This window comes from Osmerus mordax, chromosome 6, assembly GCF_038355195.1.
Source record: "Osmerus mordax isolate fOsmMor3 chromosome 6, fOsmMor3.pri, whole genome shotgun sequence".
Taxonomy (NCBI): domain Eukaryota; kingdom Metazoa; phylum Chordata; class Actinopteri; order Osmeriformes; family Osmeridae; genus Osmerus; species Osmerus mordax.
The window spans coordinates 9,664,997-9,683,884 of record NC_090055.1 but is presented as its reverse complement, the minus strand read 5'-3'; the positions used below and the strand labels follow the sequence as shown (position 1 = coordinate 9,683,884).

General features: G+C 42.1%; 1 protein-coding gene across 1 annotated transcript; it reads right to left on the bottom strand.

The window, feature by feature from the left end:
• Positions 1–11,572: 11,572 nt before the first annotated feature.
• Positions 11,573–15,240, bottom strand: LOC136943935 (serine/threonine-protein kinase pim-1-like). The gene is made up of 7 exons (XM_067237423.1): positions 15,204–15,240; positions 14,487–14,876; positions 14,160–14,257; positions 12,916–12,966; positions 12,286–12,664; positions 11,880–12,056; positions 11,573–11,664 (listed from the first exon to the last, which is right to left on the bottom strand). Exons 1-7 carry the CDS (start codon positions 15,238–15,240, stop codon positions 11,573–11,575), a joined length of 1,224 nt encoding a protein of 407 aa, XP_067093524.1.
• Positions 15,241–18,888: the final 3,648 nt, after the last annotated feature.

Genomic DNA, 18,888 nt, shown 5'->3' with positions numbered 1-18,888 from the left:
GGGGGCCAAATAATTTTTTTTATTATAATTTTGGACAGCATGCTTGGTTGCCTGTTGTAGCGTAGCACATTTATATTTTTTATATCAATATATTGGGGGGGACATTTTGACCAGATTTGAATATTGGAGGGGATGTGTGTGTGTGTCTCCCCCCCCCCCCCAATTGTATATTATGGCCTTGTATCAAACTGTCCATTTCCTCTGTGTCACAGTGTTTGACATTGTTTACTTCGACAGAGAACATACAGTTTCTCAGTTAGGCTACTCTGTAAGCAAAGTGGTTTTTTTGGGAATGATCAAAAATATCACATTTGATGTCTGTGTGTGCATGAACCTGAATGGTTGAGAGTAAGAAACTCACAAGAGTTAAGGTGAAGGATTAAACGGTTGAAACAAATAAGGTGACAGCTAGACAGTGAGTGACTCATCAGCTTGTCTCCTGTCCTGAACGACAAGAAATGGATGTTGGAGAAGATGGCATAAAGAAGAGCAATAGACAGAGCAGTGCCCGCATACACAGCGGGTGGTAGATGGGATTCGTCGGCAGTGGTGGTCGATGTTGTCTATCCTGGAGGGGGGAGGGGAGAAGAACAAAAAAACAGTGATGAAAAGTGAAGACGTATTATATAGCACCCAATTGCAGTGAAAGTAGGCCTACCAATGAAGTGAATCGCCAAGTAGGCCTACAAGTTCAGCACAAAATCAATTCGGGTAATCTGGGTCATTGGGTAATGTGGGACACCTAAACTCCAAAGCGTTTTTGTCTCTGCTATGATAATGTATAATCCACAGAACTTTGACTCTAGGTTTAATAGCATGGATGTTATGCAGGGCTGCCAACTCTCACGCAGGGCTGCCAACTCTCACGCATTGGCCGTGAGACACACACCAGTTGACATGCTCTCACGCCACACCTTGTATTTCTCATTCTGAGAAGGAAAATGCATGCAAAAAATTTCCCAAATTACCCGAATTCACCCTATTTATTATCGATAAGGTGCACTCAAGTTGAGCATCTCAGAAGACTGGACAATGAATACATGAATGAAGGGCAGTTAAATAGTATCACAATATGGGAGAATGGGTGACGATTAGCATAGTCTTCGCAAGGACAGAAAAAGGACACCGCATGGCATGCTAGATTAGCCTGGTCCTACCAGACTCTCGTACATTTCATTTGTACAGAGAGTCTGGACTCGCTCCATTGACAAGCGTTAACTTCCTTGAAGGCGGGTACTCTGTTGAAGTTTAAAACTATTGGATCTGCCCAGAGCCACTCTGGATCTGCCATAACCAATAGCTAGCGTTCGCCTTAGCCAACTCCTTCACAACAAACGGAGCTAGCTGGCTAACTCTATATCAAAAATTGTTCTTTCTCCGGCTTTAACTTCTGGATATTCGGCAGCGTTGCCACAACGGACCGAATGGCTTCGCTCGCATCTTTCTCCGCCGCCATTACGGAACAACAACACAAACTAGCGCACAACATCAATGTCATCGTTCTCAGCCACTCCCTCTGTTCGCTGATTGGACAGGTAGAAAGTTAACCGGAGACATCTGACTTACGTACCTCAAGCCCAGACGCAGTACAGAAGCAAAATCAAAATTGAGCGGAAGTACGTAGGAGGGCAGAGCCAGGCTAGATAGCTTTTGTTGAGGTTTTATAGGGCTCCTAGAAACGGACTCGACGTTCCATGTCCTCATGAGCTAACATCACAGGGTAAGTTCAAACATTGTTATTATATTTAGAGCATTCAAAACTGTATAAAAGTAATAAAGTAATCATTAGTTATTGTTAATTGATCAGTGGTAAAGGACAGACCTCTTCAAAAGTCAGACCGAAATTAAAAGTTGAAATGAATTTATGAGGTCAGTGTTATCAATAGAATCAGAATCAGAATGGGATTTATTCACCATGAAAGTTTGCACAGACAAGGAATTTGCTTTGGCAGGAAGGTGCATACAATAAACATATACCTAAATATTTTATATGTGGACTATCTATACTAAGGGTACATAAACTAGCAGTACTAAGTGGGATTAGAATAGAATTAAATATACAATAAAATAAAATAAAATATAAGTTGCCGTAAATTACAATATAAAAATACAAAAATACAAATGTACAAGATACCATTATTGTAATGCAGTGCAAAAAGCAGTGTGTTTTAATCAAGAAGTCATTAGAGTCAGTGTGGTCCCTTGGCCTTGTTGAAGAGGCCAACAGCGGAAGGGAAGAAACTGTTTTTTTGGCGTGAGGTATTGGTCCTGATGGACCGCAGCCTTCTGCCGGAGGGGAGTGACTGAAACAGGGAGTGTCCAGGGTGGGAGGAGTCGGCCACAATCTTCCTCGCTCGCCTCAGGGTCCTCGAGGTGTGCAGGTCCTCGAGGGTAGGCAGATTGCAGCCAATCACCTTCTCAGCAGTGCGGATGATACGCTGCAGTCTGCTCTTGTCCTTGGCAGTGGCAGCAGCGTACCAGACGGTGATGGAGGAGGTGAGGATGGACTTAATGATGGCTGAGTAGAAATGCACCATCATTGTCTTTGGCAGGTTGAACTTCTTCAGCTGCCGAAGGAAGTACATCCTCTGTTGTGCTTTCTTGATGAGGGAGCTGATGTTCAGTTCCCACTTGAGGTCCTGGGAGAGGATAGTGCCCAGGAAGCGGAAGGACTCCACAGTGTTGACTGGGGAGTCACACAGATCACAGAGGAGAAAGGACGCAGCCCTGAGGTGATCCGGTGCTGATGGACCGGGAGTCAGAGACTTGTGTTCCCAGCTTAACGCACTGCTTCCTGTCAGACAGGAAGTCTGTGATCCACCTGCAGGTGGAATCAGGCACGTTCAGCTGGGAGAGATTGTCCTGAAGCAGGGCGGGGATGATGGTATTGAAGGCAGAGCTGAAGTCCACAAACAGGATCCTGGCATAGGATGCTGGGGAGTCCAGGTGCTGTAGGGTGAAGTGGAGGGCCATGTTAACTGCATCGTCCACAGACCTGTTGGCTCTGTAGGCAAACTGCAGGGGGTCCAGTAAAGGGTCAGTGATGGATTTAAGGTGTGCCAGCACCAGGCGCTCGAAAGACTTCATTACCACAGAGGTCAGGGCGACGGGTCTGTAGTCATTATGTCCTGTTGGCCTTGACTTTTTGGGCACAGGGATGATGGTGGAGGACTTGAGACAGGCTGGCACATGGCATGTCTCAAGGGAGGTGTTAAAGATGTAGGTAAACACCGGAGACAGCTGGTCAGCGCAGTGCTTGAGGGTGGCTGGAGAGACAGAGTCCGGCCCAGCTGCTTTGCGGGGATTCTGCCTCTTGAAAAGTCTGTTAACTTCACCCTCCTGAATGGAGAGAGTCGTCACTGTAGAGGGGGGGAGGTGGGAGGCCTCCTGGGTGGGAAGGGGTAGTTCAGGACTGTCCAATTGTCTTTCAAATCTGCAGTAGAACTCATTCAGGTCGTTGGCCAGGCGGGAGTTGTTAGTGGAGTGGGGGGCTCTGGGCTTGTAGTTGGTAATCTGCCTGAGCTCTCTCCAGACAGAAGCAGAGTCGTTTGCAGAGAATAGACGTGTGAATTTAGCAAAAGCAATCGAGTCTTTAGCGGAAAACAATGTTCAGACAAACTCAAATTACAGTTCATACTAATCAGAAGTGCCACAGTCTCACAGTGCTACAGTCTAGCAGTCTCATTGATTAGCTAACCCTGAAAAGTCAGTTAAATAAGCTAGAACTGGGGCCTTGTTGTCCAAGAGTTGCTGGTTGACTGTCTGGTGATTTGGCAGAGATCAGTTCAATGATCCTGCAGAAGACAACAAAACAGAGGTATATGGTACACAGGTGACTATGAAATAAAATATATGTACACAAACACACACAGCAAACAAGATGAAATGAAACACTTCACACTTTATGTTCATAATGTACTGGACCAGATTTCCCCATCTAGGGTTTAAACCCAGCACCACACATATGATCTATGGTGATTCAGACAGATGGTAACACTCTACCTGAGGTTAACTAAAGGTACATAAGGCTGACAGATAGATGCAAAAAGGTAAACCATCCAAAAGTTACTACAATTTTTTGGGGGAAATGCAACATTAATCTTGTAATTTATAAAAATTAAGAGGTAATGCTAGCTGTCTTTGCTAAACTATATTCCTTTGATTTTTCTAGTGATGTAGGACAGCCCATCACCACAAGTGCATGACTCAGGCACTGTCTGTTATACAGTCTGATAAGTCCTAGGATTGAATCACTTGTGACTCACTTTCTCAGGTAGCAATCACATTACTGATTGTCATCAACCTTTAGCAGTCACCAAGCCAGATATTGAGGTTTTCATAAACTTTCTTGCTTAGTATGGTTACAGTATGTCTCTGTTGTAAACTATACCATAAAGGTCTGTAGGTGATTATTTCAGTGTAGTATGTGAAGAACCATGAATGGTTCACAAAAATATGTTGTTAAGCACATTCATAAGTTGAAATATCACATTAATGTAATTCATGGTTTCATTTACCTTGACACTTAAAATGGCATGACATGCTACTGTAATTTCTGTGAGAGGGAATCATGAGTGTTTGTTGGCCACCATGTAACTATGACTCAAATGACAAATGACTTCTTTACTTTGTTGGTATTTTACCACTGAAATAGTATGGTATCGTCTTCGTAGATGAAGTTCGATATAACTGTGGTTTGGGAGGAGAAGACCCCACCTAAACTCTTCTTCGTTCCCCAATTCTCCTCCATATACATATATATGTATGTACACCTCAGATCCACCTGTCATTGTGTTCTCATGTTTTTGCAATCCTCCAAACCCCTTTTTTGTACATACCGCGGAATACATAATTAGGCGCACTTTACGCATCCCCTCCCATCTCTTTATGGGAAACTCCCACTTTCGCCTTGACCCTCCCGTGAATGCATATGCATGACACGGAAAAGCGCAATTTGCCATTTTCAGTTCCCGCGACAGGCAGTCTGCGCTTTTACCTCAGTGCGGCATGTTTGTACATACCTCGCCATGCTTTTACGCGCAAATTGCGAAACAAATACGCCTGAAGTGGGCGCAAAAGTGTTAGTACATGAGGCCCTCAGTCTCCTTCCTGGTATACTAAGAGTGCTGTATGTTCATGTACTGGATGTATAGTACTGTATGTTAAGACTCTGTGTATGAATGTGTTAATTGTATGCTGATTTATTAAACACTTGTACACACAAATAAAGAGTACACAGAATAAATGTCTGGGTTGTGAAGGCCAAGACTTCTGTGCTTTTTGAGTCACTTCCTCTTTAAATGTCACCAACCAAAATCTATAAACACCGCAGAACCAGTTGGTCTAAAATATAGGAGCACTGCACTAGATAATTCAAAAAACAACAACGAGAGGGATCTTGTACGACAGGTATCAAGCTTGTTTCTTTGACATAGCTTTTTCCTTAGCACTTTGTGTATTTATAGTTGCAAAATGGAAGTGGTGCAACAGTCAAAATAAAGTTGAAGTCATCTACCTTCCACAGTATCCTATTAACACAGTGTCGGCATACTCGGCATGATTTGGTAGAATTTTGCTAGTCTGAGTATGCCCTCCAAAACAATGAAAAAAGGTTCTGCCTCAGATATAATTGCTGGATTCCTGTATCATTACAGCCAGCCATAATGCCTTTGCCTTTCCCTCTCTGTGTAATTTCTCTTAGTAATCAAGTTCTCTGTAGGATTGCTGCTGCAGCCTTGTCTGGTTCTGTATTAAATACACACAATTGCCTTATCCTTTGCTTTACTGCATAGCAATTTTGTTGGCTGTAGTGTGGGATAATTGTAAATAGGAGTGTAAAGAAGAAGGACTACTGTATATTCATGAAAACAATCTACTGAAGCTTGCTATAAGTATGCAGTTAGAAATTATGTAAACTAGGGATTTAAGTTACCTTATACCATGGTCTTGGTGAATATGATTCTGATTGGCTGCAGGGGTGTCTATTATTATTTCATCTGTTGATTATCAAGCCTGTTGCTTATCCTCCTCCATAGACCACACGTTCCTGAAACTTCCTAAAAATAACTCTGTTGTAAATATACATGTAAATACCAACCCTAACCTTGGAATTGAACAAAAGCATTGTTAACCTCAAGCTTTATTATATTTGTCTAGGAACCATATTTTAGTGTACATTAGTTTACTACTATCCCCACTTTCCCGTTTTATAGCTTGTATTGGAGGAAGAATATTTACAGCAGAATATAAAGAAATACTTGGAAGGGAATTATTTGACAATTTGCCCAACATTTACTCCTAATCTGTTGCGTGTTCTGCAAATGAACAGAAATGGCTTCAGGATGTAAAGCGTGCTTGTTGTGTGGTTATTTGTGTCCTTTATGTCCACTGCCCTCCCCAGATCTTTCCAGATTGTCTATCAGAACACAGGCTTGTCCCAAATGCAGACCAGAGCTGAGTTAGCGAGTCTTGATTTGTTTAAGGCATAAAGTGGCAGGCAAAAGAGTAGTCAGGGTAGTAATCCATAAGGCAGTCAGGCAGATACAGGCTAATAGGCAGGCTTTGAGTCAAGGCAGGCAGGTGGTCAGGATCAAGAGAAATAAGATACAGAAAACTACACAAGGTAATAGTGGAGAAAGCGCAGATTAGGATTGACAAATCTGCGTTTACACGGACACTCCCTCTCCGAACCCTCTCCGAGCCCCTCGGAGAGCTCTACGTGCACCTCCTGATTTTCCTGACTATCCGTCTGTCCGTCCGTCATTTTACGGATACCCCTTGGCTGTGATTGGTCCATATTAAGAACCGCTTGCGTCAGGGGCGGGGGCGGGGTTGCCGTGACCAACTAGACGAACCGAATCCGAGAGGCAGTTAGAACCGAAACTGTACTGTACTGTAGCTAGTGGTACGTGCCAGTGCCTCCACTGGTACGTGACAGTAGCTAGTGGTACATGCCAGTGCGTCTACTGGCACCTAGTGGTACATGCCAGTGGAGCTAGTGGTACGTGACAGTAGCTAGTGGTACATGCCAGTGCCTCCGCTGGTACATGACAGTAGCTAGTGGTACGTGACAGCGCCTCCACTGGTACATGACAGTTACTGTTCTGTTGATAGTGGTATGCAATGCAAGTGTGTCGTGGCAGTTGCATTGGGTGTCTTGCAGCTTTTGTTTACTGTCGTGTAGCTGCCGCTGTGGGTCTACACCATGGGTATTGAGGAAAAAGGGAGACGGAGGGGGTGGAGACAAATACAAGACAGGTAAAACAGATCAGGGTGTAACATAGACATGCTAAATGTTGGTTAGTTGTAACTGATTTAACTACTTGTAATCACTGTGAAATATATTATTGTTGCTTGCTTTCCTCCAGGTACACTCTAGCACTTTCGAGGATCATGTTGTTTAACTTGAATTTGTTTAACTACATGCTCTTCTGGTTCTACCTATTGGCACTTATTTTCTTTTCACAATGTATGCCTCGTGTTTTGGCGACCCGCAATGTTTTGGGGGCTATTTCGTTGTTTATGATCATTGACCTATGCACTTTTTGTAAATCTCTTTTTTGTAAGTTGCTTTGGATAAAAGCGTCTGCTAAATGAATCAATGTAAATGAGATAAACATTTAAATAAAAACACTGAAATGGCCATCAACACGCCCTAAGACTGAGCCATTCCTGGTCAAATACCATTCACAACTGTTAATCAATAAAACTTTAACATAGGAAATTACACAGGGTATTTTAGTTATTTAACCTTTATTTAACAAGGCAAGGAATTAGGAACACATTCTTATTAACAATGGTAGCCACTTGAGGGGGAAGGGGAAACGAGCTGCAAGATAAAACACATAAAACAAGGATTCTAAGAGCACAGCAGTGAAGGAAAGCATCAAAACACTCACAAAGACAAGACTGACAGAACACAAAGACTACTGACAGAAGAATTTAGTTGGTGGGGCCATGCAAAAATATGAACAGAACAAGTATCTGTCCACTGAAGTTCAGAATCACATACATTTCGGTTAGACACCTGTGAGACAACAACATAGCTGTAAAAAGGGATGAAAACACATTCAGGACTGGACATTTTTGAAACACAGAAAGTTGAATAGGTTTTCATCACATTCAGCAGGACAAAATGCCAATGAATACACAATGAGGCCAATTTTCAAAAAAACGTATCGATGAAAGCCAATACCAAAACTATCATTACAGTCTGAATAGAACATCGATCAAAGCTCAGATGTTCATCAGTGTCTTTGTGTTGGCCAGAAAGGACTTAAAACATGTTGTCGAATGGGGGAGGAAAAGCCAAAAGTCCACATTTGGTTTTGGTAATGCTTTTTGCCTTTTTACTCTTAAAAACGTGCAGTAAATGGATGCAGTCAGAACATGTTTAGTATACTATTCAGTCTTTTAATTATAATTGTGTTGATATATCTTTATGACCACTCTACATTTTCGTTTTTTCAAACTGGTAAAGTATGTGTACCCAAGTACATCATAACATATTTTCTTTATTGACCAGGTAATGAGGCAGTGACGTCTTTTTGCACATTAATTTAAGCAGCCCTTTTCTATACCTAATTACGGTTTGTACTGCAATTCTGTGGGTGTACTGTCCATCAAATATTTATACATTACTGTAGCTATTCAAATCTATCTTTATGGCAACACCTATTTTATTGTCTTTTTAGGTCCATTGAACGTACCCTAAATGTAAATCTCTTGCGAACAGCCTGGTTTCCTATAAGGCTAGGCAAGTTAACCTGTCTATTCATCGTACTCATTCATCGTTCATCATGGCTCACAGAACCCATATAGAACAAGTGAGTCATCTTTGATTCACATTGACCCCTTCCTTATTCCCAAGCATACTGTAGTCCTTTTGGAAAGGGTCTCTTTTCAGTGTGAAATGGGAAATTATTTTCAGTTGCTTTGTTGAATGGTTTTCCATTAAACTGGCTTGATGCTGAACTTCTTGCACTTTCACTCCACTGGATAATCATTCTGTCGTACCATTAGTTGTATCAAACTATCTCTCGGGTTTCTTTTAACCAATATTTCACGAATAACAGAACATTTGTATCACAATTATCGTGTATTTTCTACATTTACATAGTAAATGGCATAGTAAAAAAAGAAAAGCTCTCTATTTATCCTGATGGATGCATTTGATTGTTGAAAGGCAAACATCAAGCATATAGCTTATAGGCCTGTCCTTGTTCAATCCATTGCCTGCAGCCTACACACTGAATAATGGAAGCCTTTTGATCCCAACAGTCCATACCGCTCCAGAAAGTCATTCTCTCAGAAAGTCATTCTGTATAGACACCATTAGTGCATTTACTATAAATCAAGAAACCCATGAACAACACCACTGACCTACCAAAGACAGCTGCACTTACGCACACTGAGAACCATATCCTCTAAGCTTTTGTCATCTCTTCTCCCGAGCTCATGGTTGATAATTCGTCACATTAAATATTAATTTGGAAGGATCCTTGCAGGTGCTGAAATTGTAAAATAAAATATTTTAACATTGTGATGAAAGTAGCTGGTTTTGGGTGAGGGGGCCCACTCCCCACATCATATGTGTGTGTACTGTCATTACGATCTTAAACAATGTGTATGTGTGTGTGTGTGTGTATGTTATCTTTATCATCTTTCATTCAACACAATCAGTCCCTACATACCTGGGCTCCACACTGATCGAGTATGTGAGAGAGGCGAGTATGGCTGTTGGCAAGAGAAATAAGTTGTTATGTTGTGACATATTTGTTATCACAAAAACACCCCAGTGTTGGGCATCTGAAACTAAATTATGGATTAATATGCCAATCACATTTCTCTAGACTGACAGCATTGGGATTGCCAGGACCAAGAGGCTGACAGAATATCTGAATAACTCAAGCCGAGTTGTTTTTATTCTGTATGGAAACAACCGGTCAAAACAGGACAGCAAATGATCCTCTAGAGATAATCTCCATACTTCTAGATTCACATCTGGGTATAGCTTTGGTTTCTTCATTGCCAGATGAGAGACACATCATTCAACTAGGCTCTCTATTTGAAATTCATGACACTCTACTGTAATTCTCTCATCTCACCAAGGTCCTGTTCCAGGGGCTCCAGTCTGTCTCCATCTTACATCCTTTAATGCCAACACTGAGGACACGCCATCTCCCAGTTCCCTGGGATATGGCCCTCGTACATTGCTGTGGTATTAGCATATTGCATTAACATATTGATTGTGTTAATAATTAGACAAAATTAACTTGTGAAAGCTGTTAACTGGCTTGTTTAATTTACAAAGGAAACTTCAGATAACTGGCACAGAAACGTAATTACTTCCCCTCTTCTTGCACTATGCTTATTGTAGAAGAGTACAACTGAAGTAAATCAATCAGGTATAATTGGACACTCAAAGTACTTCTTGAACCCTTGGATTTTAGTCATAAAGTTGGTTCTGATTGTTATCACCAGCTCTCACTGTGCAACCCTGTAGTGAAGTTTCACCCCCTGAACCTCAGTGAAACGTTTTAAGCAAAAACTACATTACATTTTTCAAACTGCACTTTTACGTTTAGGAAATAATTTGATGGGCCATTTGTACCATTTTGTAACTGACTCGGACAAATCATTCAGTCCCCTATTAATGCCTGTCATTATAATTGTCATTTGATTGAAAAAGCTGTTTATTAAAGAACCTATAGCAGACCTAAAAAAAATACTATTGTGTGTCCTAGGCAGCCTTTGTTACCAGTGGCCCCACTAACCCTGAACAAGCTTCTAGCTGGGTAAACCACCCAGTGATGATAGTCAACTCAGTGATTATTAGACTTGAGACAGAGATGGAAAGATGTATTCCAAACACAGGTATGATTATTTTAAGGGAGAAAAATGAGGATAAAATGGCACCAGAATACTGCAATCGAAAGCTCTCACTGAAAGAAAGAAATACCCTTTCACACATTGGAAGTTGAGCGAAGGCCTAGAGAAAAGCAAATAAACAAATATACATGGATTTATGTAACAAAACTGCCACCCACTCCCCCTTCCTCCGCAGGGCTAACCAAGATTTTTCTGTGTCTCTTTGAAATTTGTTCTCCCTTTGACAGACATGACAAACATACGTATTTGTCTGACTAGACAGGTGACTGTCTAGTCATTTTATATGAACTCTCTGTATATTATATGACCTCTCTGTATATTCTCCCCCTGTCGATAAGAAGTATTTTGTCCAAAATCATACTTTTTTCTGTGGGGGACTAGACTGCCTGTTGATGGAATTGAAGTCAGATGTTAGACCACATACAGTGGTAGTGCTTATTAGTGGTAGTTTTAGTTGCAGAAATAGTTGAATTAGTAGTGTGGAGTTGTGTAGTTGTATAGGAACATATTTAGACGGCTCTCGAGCTAATAGCTAAACTGTTAAGAAGTTGATATGAAATCACAGCTTCTTTTCATTTCCACATTTTTATCTCTCCATGTCAACACAGTGTATATGTTTAGCCATTCTGTCCCTGCAAAGGTTGGTCTATCTTGGCCAGACATGCGTAGGCACGGGTCCTCTTCATAGGAGCCAGGGGTGGAGCTGGATCTGCTCCAGTGTCGGACGGTCCTTTGGCTTGGCGCTCAGACACCAGCGAATCAGATGACGGCATTCTGATGACCATAGATCAGAAAGGGTTTCAAAATGTATACTGATAACAAGTAGGCAACCACCACCCTCTCCCTTCCTGATGACACCTTGATAAGTTAATCCCATATAAATTCACCACCACTCATTTTTTTTCAGTTGCCACCCCGCACCCTTTTTTTCTCCTTCCTCATCCGTCCATCCCTCATCCTCTTCCTTCGTTATCCCTTTAGTCTCTCACCTGGGGAGACGCCCCTAGTGAAGTGCACACGCCCCTTGATGGTCTCCCGGATGGTGGTGAAGGGCAAGAGGCCACACACCAGGGTGTAGAGGGTGATGCCCACAGACCAGACCGTGGTGGGCCCTGCCAGGTACTGTCTCTGGAGGAACCACTCTGGAGGGGTGTACTCCAGGGTGCCTGGAAGCAGAAGTGGAAAGTGGTTTAACGTCTTGAACGCACCATTGTGGATTGATAGAGGAAGCAAAGTAGCGAACCCCTGCATTCACACATAACAAGTATCTCCATCCAACCCCATGCTGCTTCTGAACTATGATAGGTGTTCATGTGAGCTCAAACGCTGAATTTCGCAAGTGAAAAATGAACGTTATTTTACTCTATTTACTATTTGAACAGAATTCGACCAAACCTGCATAGTCCTTGTAGGCGGTATACTTCAGCAGATCCCCACAGCCAAAGTCAAAGAGCTTGACCCGGTGTGAGTCGATCTGGATCAGCATGTTCTCCGGCTTGACGTCGCGGTGCAGGACCCCTCGCTCCCGGCAGTGATCCAACGCCCTCAGCAGCTGCACCATCACCTGCCGTGCCAACCCTTCGGTGATGAGGCCCCCGTGGTCCTGGCAGAAGGCCACCAGGTCCTGGCAAGGCTCGGGGCGCTCCAGCACCATGACGTAGCGCGTGGGCTGGTCAAACCACTCTAGCATGCGCAAGACGTAGGGGCACTGGGGAGCCATGTTTACCTGCTTCATGAGTGCCACCTCCAGGGGCAGGGATCCGCCTTGTCCCGGCTGGCCGTTGGGGTTGTCGTACGTACAGGTCGGAGGACAGAGGGGTTGTTTAAACTTTCTTCTCACTTTTGTTGGCAGCTGTTTACTATTAGCCTATCCTAACGCTAGCTACCAGTAACCTGCATATTCCAATTCTTAACAACATCCAAGATCTGTGGGATTTAGTACTGGGTAAAGCTCCCACTTAGTGACCCACACAGAGATTTAGGGTAAGTTTCGGATCAACATCTCAGGTTGTTCCAAGTACTCACAATGTTCAGCTCCTCCTCGGCTTGGGCCTTGGACACATACTTGATGGCTACCTGTAAGACAATTGTATCAGGGCTGAGGTTCCTCAGGGTCTATGGCTGACCCACGTACCACATTACAGTACACTCACTTAGTCTTCTTCAGACAGACAGTATCAAAAGGGAAGTTTAAAAAAAACTGTCTGTGCTGGTCACCTATCATGAATAGATCTTGTGAATGAACATCTCGGGAGAGAACAAACACAGAACAGAGAGGGGGGCATTTTAGAACAAAGGGTTAATCGGTAAGCGAGAGAGAACAGAAGATAGGGCACCTTCTCTTTGACATGGGATCCAGGTATGCAGAGCAGCCATGAATAGCCTTAATACTAGTGAAATGATTTCACCTGAGTGATGTAGATTTACAGTGTGTAATAAAAAAACTTGAATCAACCCAGGGTTTCATAATGACACACTGAAAGGATTTCCATGAAAGCAAGCTTCCTTCACTATGATAGTAATTGCCTCACTTAATAATGACATGGTTATTATGACCAGGCTTTATAAAGACAAGCAACAAGATCATATCTATCAATGTAACTATCCATAAAGTAATGTAAATTAAAAGATTTTGAGGCTTGAAGTTTGGCAAGCGAGAAATTGTCAGAAAGAAAAGGTTAAAAAAAAGAAAAGGCAAGGATGGAGATGGTAAAAGGAGTAAGAATATATTGACCCTATTGTCTGTTAAGGGAAATTCATTCTTTTAGGGTAGGGAACACAATGACGATTTGTGAGTAGGTGATTTTTCAGTTATTTTAAGTGTCAAACAAACAAATCTTGGGCGTTTTTTTTCTTGAGATTGCATCACCTACATTTATCGCCATCATTCTTGGTCCAAAAATTGGTATTGTATAGAGCTATAGGCAATACTTTATTGCTACCATGTCATTTACACAAACAACAGCTCATTAGGCATTGGCAGGAAGAGACTGTAATTTCTATCACAGCACACAGACAATTCACGTGAACTGATATTGCTGTCAAAATGTCCAAATGGAAGAGAGGGAGACCGTCTTACCGGCATGCCATCAGACTTCCTGGTGAGCAATACTTTATGCTACCATGTCATTTACACAAACAACAGCTCATTAGGCATTGGCAGGAAGAGACTACCTATAATTTCTATCACAGCACACAGACAATTCATGTGAACTGATATTGCTGTCAAAAAGTCAGGATGGAAGAGAGGGAGGGGGAGACCGTCTTACCGGCATGCCATCAGACTTCCTGGTCCCCGCATACACTGAGCCATAGCCCCCTTTTCCTAGCAACGGCCCCTTGAAATACAACTTCTCCAGTCTTGCTGCTAGGGCATGTCAGCGAACAGAGAGAGGGGGGGGAAGGGAGTCAGAAGACCAAAGTTTAGCCCACCTGCAGGTACAACTGTTGCACCTTGACCATCTAGAGCTATATTCAACACTATATTTGTACACTTAGTGTATTGAGTGGGACTGTCATGTGCACCTAATTCTCAATTCCTTCATTTGAATAACTCTGACAGCCTGTATGGAGGTGTTGATTTAAATCCTCTGTACCTTTCCGGTGCCGTTTAGTGGCTCTGGGACGGAAAGTGGAGGAGGATCCATGGTTTTGGCAGTGACCTGTCTCCTCTGCTCCTCTCAGGGGAACAGGCCTGGAGCTCTGCCCCGGGATTGGAGCCGTGTCATAGGGCGTGGGTTCCAGCCATCCAGTAGGACGTGGGCTCCAGTCTTCCAGGGGCACATCATAGCATCCTTGGCTAACGTTTTCAGGCCGTCGGCACAGGACCTTGGGGGCAGGGGGCGTAGGTATAGCACAGGGCTCCGTTCGTGTGCTAGATTCTGTTCTGGCTTTCGAGTTTTGGGCATTGTGAGTACCTGACCTCTTCCTCTTTCGGCCTCCGTCCCTGTCCGGGTCTCTCAAACCCTGGCCCTTGGTATTGGGGGCTGATGGTAACAGAGAATGTGTAACCCTCAAGCTCATTTTTACATGAATATCCTCCACAACAAAGATTTGATAGATCACATCTACACACTTAGATTATCACATTTAGAATGTCCCAATCTTCCATTTACCAGCATCAATACACTTGGATTAACATAATGTAAACAATTTGTTATGGATTGATAAGGAGATCAAAACAACATTTTAAGTTAAAGCTAACCTCGAAGCAAAAGTTTATATTTGACATATTTATGTGTCCATTAATGTAATGTATGGGTTAATAAGGTATTTCGATAAAGTCGTACAGCTCAAACATTTTAGAGGTTTACCTGGAAAGAGAATATTCTCGGAGCTACGTGTTATCATGGTTGCATATTATCCTTTTACATCAGCCATGATTTTATTTTGGCTGAAACGGATATATCTCACCAAATAGGCATATTGGCATCATATTTGTTTTGAATCCTAAATTGCTCTGACGTAAAGACAATGACGAGCAAACCGATTGTGACGGTCACAGCCAGGCATGCTGAGTTGTGAATCATTTATAAATGCTTTACCCTACAATTTAGCTATCCAAGTTAGTTAATGCTGGTGAATTTATGACATTTCATCTGAATTTAAAACATGGCTCTTTTCAAGTTGTTACACAAATCAGTCTTGAACGGAATTCCGGAAGAGGGCGCAATTGAACGCAACTAGTAAAACCAGACGTTGTAGGTAGCGCATATTTTCTTTTTGTGTAACCTGTTCTTCTGATTGCGTTAACATAAGTAACTGAAGTTAAATATCATATCTGGGCAATACAATACTGTCTTATTGCTTAAGAGTAGGTCAACTCTAATCAAGTTGGCCTACATCTTTAGCTGAGAGAACATTTTGAACTAGAGAGGGTACAATTTCTGGGGAAATTGTAGGGTGTGCTTGCTTGCGTCGGTTGCACAGGGGTCCGTTTTTAAATGACATTTTTACAACTGATATTTCTGTATATTTTATATAAAAATGCATAGGGCCTACTTATTATTTATAAAGATTACATAGATTTAAAAGCATCTTTTTTTTGCTGCTCATTTACAACTCAAAATACGAGTTAAGTGTAGAATGAAATATGATGTCTTCTCATTTCCCCTGCAAGAGGCAGCCTCATAGCTGAATCAACGAATACATTTGGCAGACCGGTGTAAAAATGTACCTAATCTCTATGACTTAAACGTCCTTTTAAGTCTTCCCTTCTCGTGATATTTTCAGGCATTTAGAATACTCATATTGCATTCATTCATTAATAAAGAACCCCCTTTGAAGATTATTCTACGACGTTACCGGCAGTAGAAGATGGAATCGCGATTCAAACATTACCATCTGCTAACTGAAAAAATGCCCCCAAAAACGTAAATAAGCTTGACATTTATTTATTGGAAAATGCTCATTCATAAAAAGCTCACTGGTAGCGATCATTGTCAGTAACAACGCAAAATGCGATATAGCCCTGTGTGGAGAAGCTGCCCCGGTAAATTCTACTACGGTAAGTACAGTAGACTACTGCTGTGTTCGTCTTGGTAGCGATTGCGTTGGTTGAATTCGATTTAACGTTCCGTTGTACGGTTTAGGCTGAAATTAATTATTTTCATGAACAGATTGACAAAGTTTAGGCTGTGGCAATGAAGTTCAGGTTAGTGGTCAGAGACTTTTGATTTAAGTAAGGGGAGTGCCGAACATGTTCTGTCGCCATTTGATTTCCTAAACAGCTGTCTACTGTAGATGTTTTTGTAGTGTCTCGTGTAAGCTACAGCGTTGCAGTGAGCAACACTGGTTTGAAACCACAGGTAATGATAATTTCACCAACAAATCGTTTACTTGTAATGTAATGTCATAATAAATCCTACAACGAAAATGTATTTGTGAGGAATGTTTATTTTAAAGATTGAAAACAGATGCATCATAGACCACTGTAGTATGTGTTGCCCGGGCAACAGAGGCTAATGTCATGCTAATGCTTCAGTGAAATAGTAGACTACAGTTTCCGAAAGTAGATGTGGGCCTACTTCCTTAATAATATCAGTAATATTGTACATTACATTTCACAATCGTGTTTCACATCACAAAGTAAAATGAGTAAATAGTTATCACCGTGGCCTCTTTGCTTGTGGCGTTTCTGCAGCTGCCTTATAGTTAGCCTACAGTAGCTATCCCCCAAGTTAACAGGTGCGAAACGAATGTTCTGCCAAAGGTAGTCACGCGTGTTTTCGTGACGTTAGTGACGTAGTGACGTTAGTAACGTCAGTGACTGTGGCTAGCAAATTAGCCACCGTTAGCTTCACTTTTCGCCACAAAAACTTAACTTGAGCCTAAACCATGCAACGGAACGTAAATCCCAATAGAAGCAACTCAATCGCTACCAAGACGAAACTTTTGACACCTAGGTTGTCTATGTAGGCCAAATATTGACTGAGTTTTAGGGGGGCAAAAAGAAAAAGAAAAAATATATATATATATGTGAGAGAACAAAGGTTGTGCCCTTGCCGAAGGCAAAGCACACCCAAAAAGTAGGCTATAGTGTTCGAAGTCCTAATCATTGGGATACAGACTAGCCTACGTTGGACAAAAACGCATAACTACATGGCTAACTTGAAATAAATCACTAGGCCTAGGCTAATTGACAGGTAGGGGAACGAGAAACACATACAATTTGCGTGGTCGTGTGCATGCCAAGGCACCTGTGAATGAAAAATGAAAACGTAGCCTATCACGTGATAGGTTTTTGCTCATTTATAAAGGTGATAGGTTTTCTCCTAACGCAATATCCTAACCAGACTCTAGTACATTTCATTTGTACAGGGGTCTGGGATCGCTCCATTGACAAGCATTAACTTCCTTGAAGGCGGGTACTCTGTTGAAGTTCAAAACTATTGGATCTGCCAAGAACCACTCTGAACTGCCACAACCAATCGCTAGCGCTCGCCGCTCGCCAACTCCTTCACCACTACTGTAACAGAGCTAGCTGCCGTAGCTGTAAAATCGAACTTTTCCCGAATGCCGTGGGGAGGAGGGCCACAACATCATGGCCACCAACAAAACTTAACAAAGATTGTTCGGGCTCCGGCTGTAACTTTTGGATATTCGGCAGCGTTGCCACAACGGACCGAATGAATGGCTTCGCTCGCATCTTTCTCCGTTGCCATTACTGAACTACAACTCAAACTAGCACACAATATCAACGTCATCGTTCTCAGCCACTCCCTCGTTTCGCTGATTGGCACTACAAAAAACTGATTTGAAAAAAACGACTTATGAGCCGAATTCCCAGACCTAGTACAGAAGAAAAATCAAAATTGAGCGGAAGTATAGGAGGGCAGAGCCAGGCTACTTAGGCAATGCCATGGCTACATATTTTACAGATAGCCGACATATAAAAGAAAAACAAGTGACATTTAGTTTTCATGGGGTGTTGGCCCTCAAATGTGTTTGACTGTTTCTTTTGATTGTTGCATGTTTATCTGTATTTAATAAGTCCCAGAAGAAGATGGTAGTCTAATTGAATACCGTTGTTTACAAATGATTGGATTTTGCGATCATTATAGATCATATAGTCGCAAGTGCGAGTATTAGTTGTAGACTAATACAAGGCCGTAGCCATGGAGTCAATATTGGGGGGACAAATTAATCGTTTTATTATAATTTCGGACAGTGTGCATGGTTGCCTCTCGTAGTGAAGCACATTTATATTTTTATATCAATATATTGGGGGGGGGGGGGGGGAGGGGGGGGGACATTTTGACCAGATTTGAATATTGGGGGGGGATGTATATATATTATGATTACGGCCTTGGACTAATACTTGCCATAACAGTCAACCATATGAATTGAATTTCACGGCAAAGTTAAATCTGCAGTAGGTAGGCCTATATTATAAAATAAATTAAAATATGAGAAACTGTTTCCAATTCTCAGATCAAATTCTCAGTCAGAATTTCCATGCATTCATCCAACTCGAGTTTGATTAACATTGGTTTCACA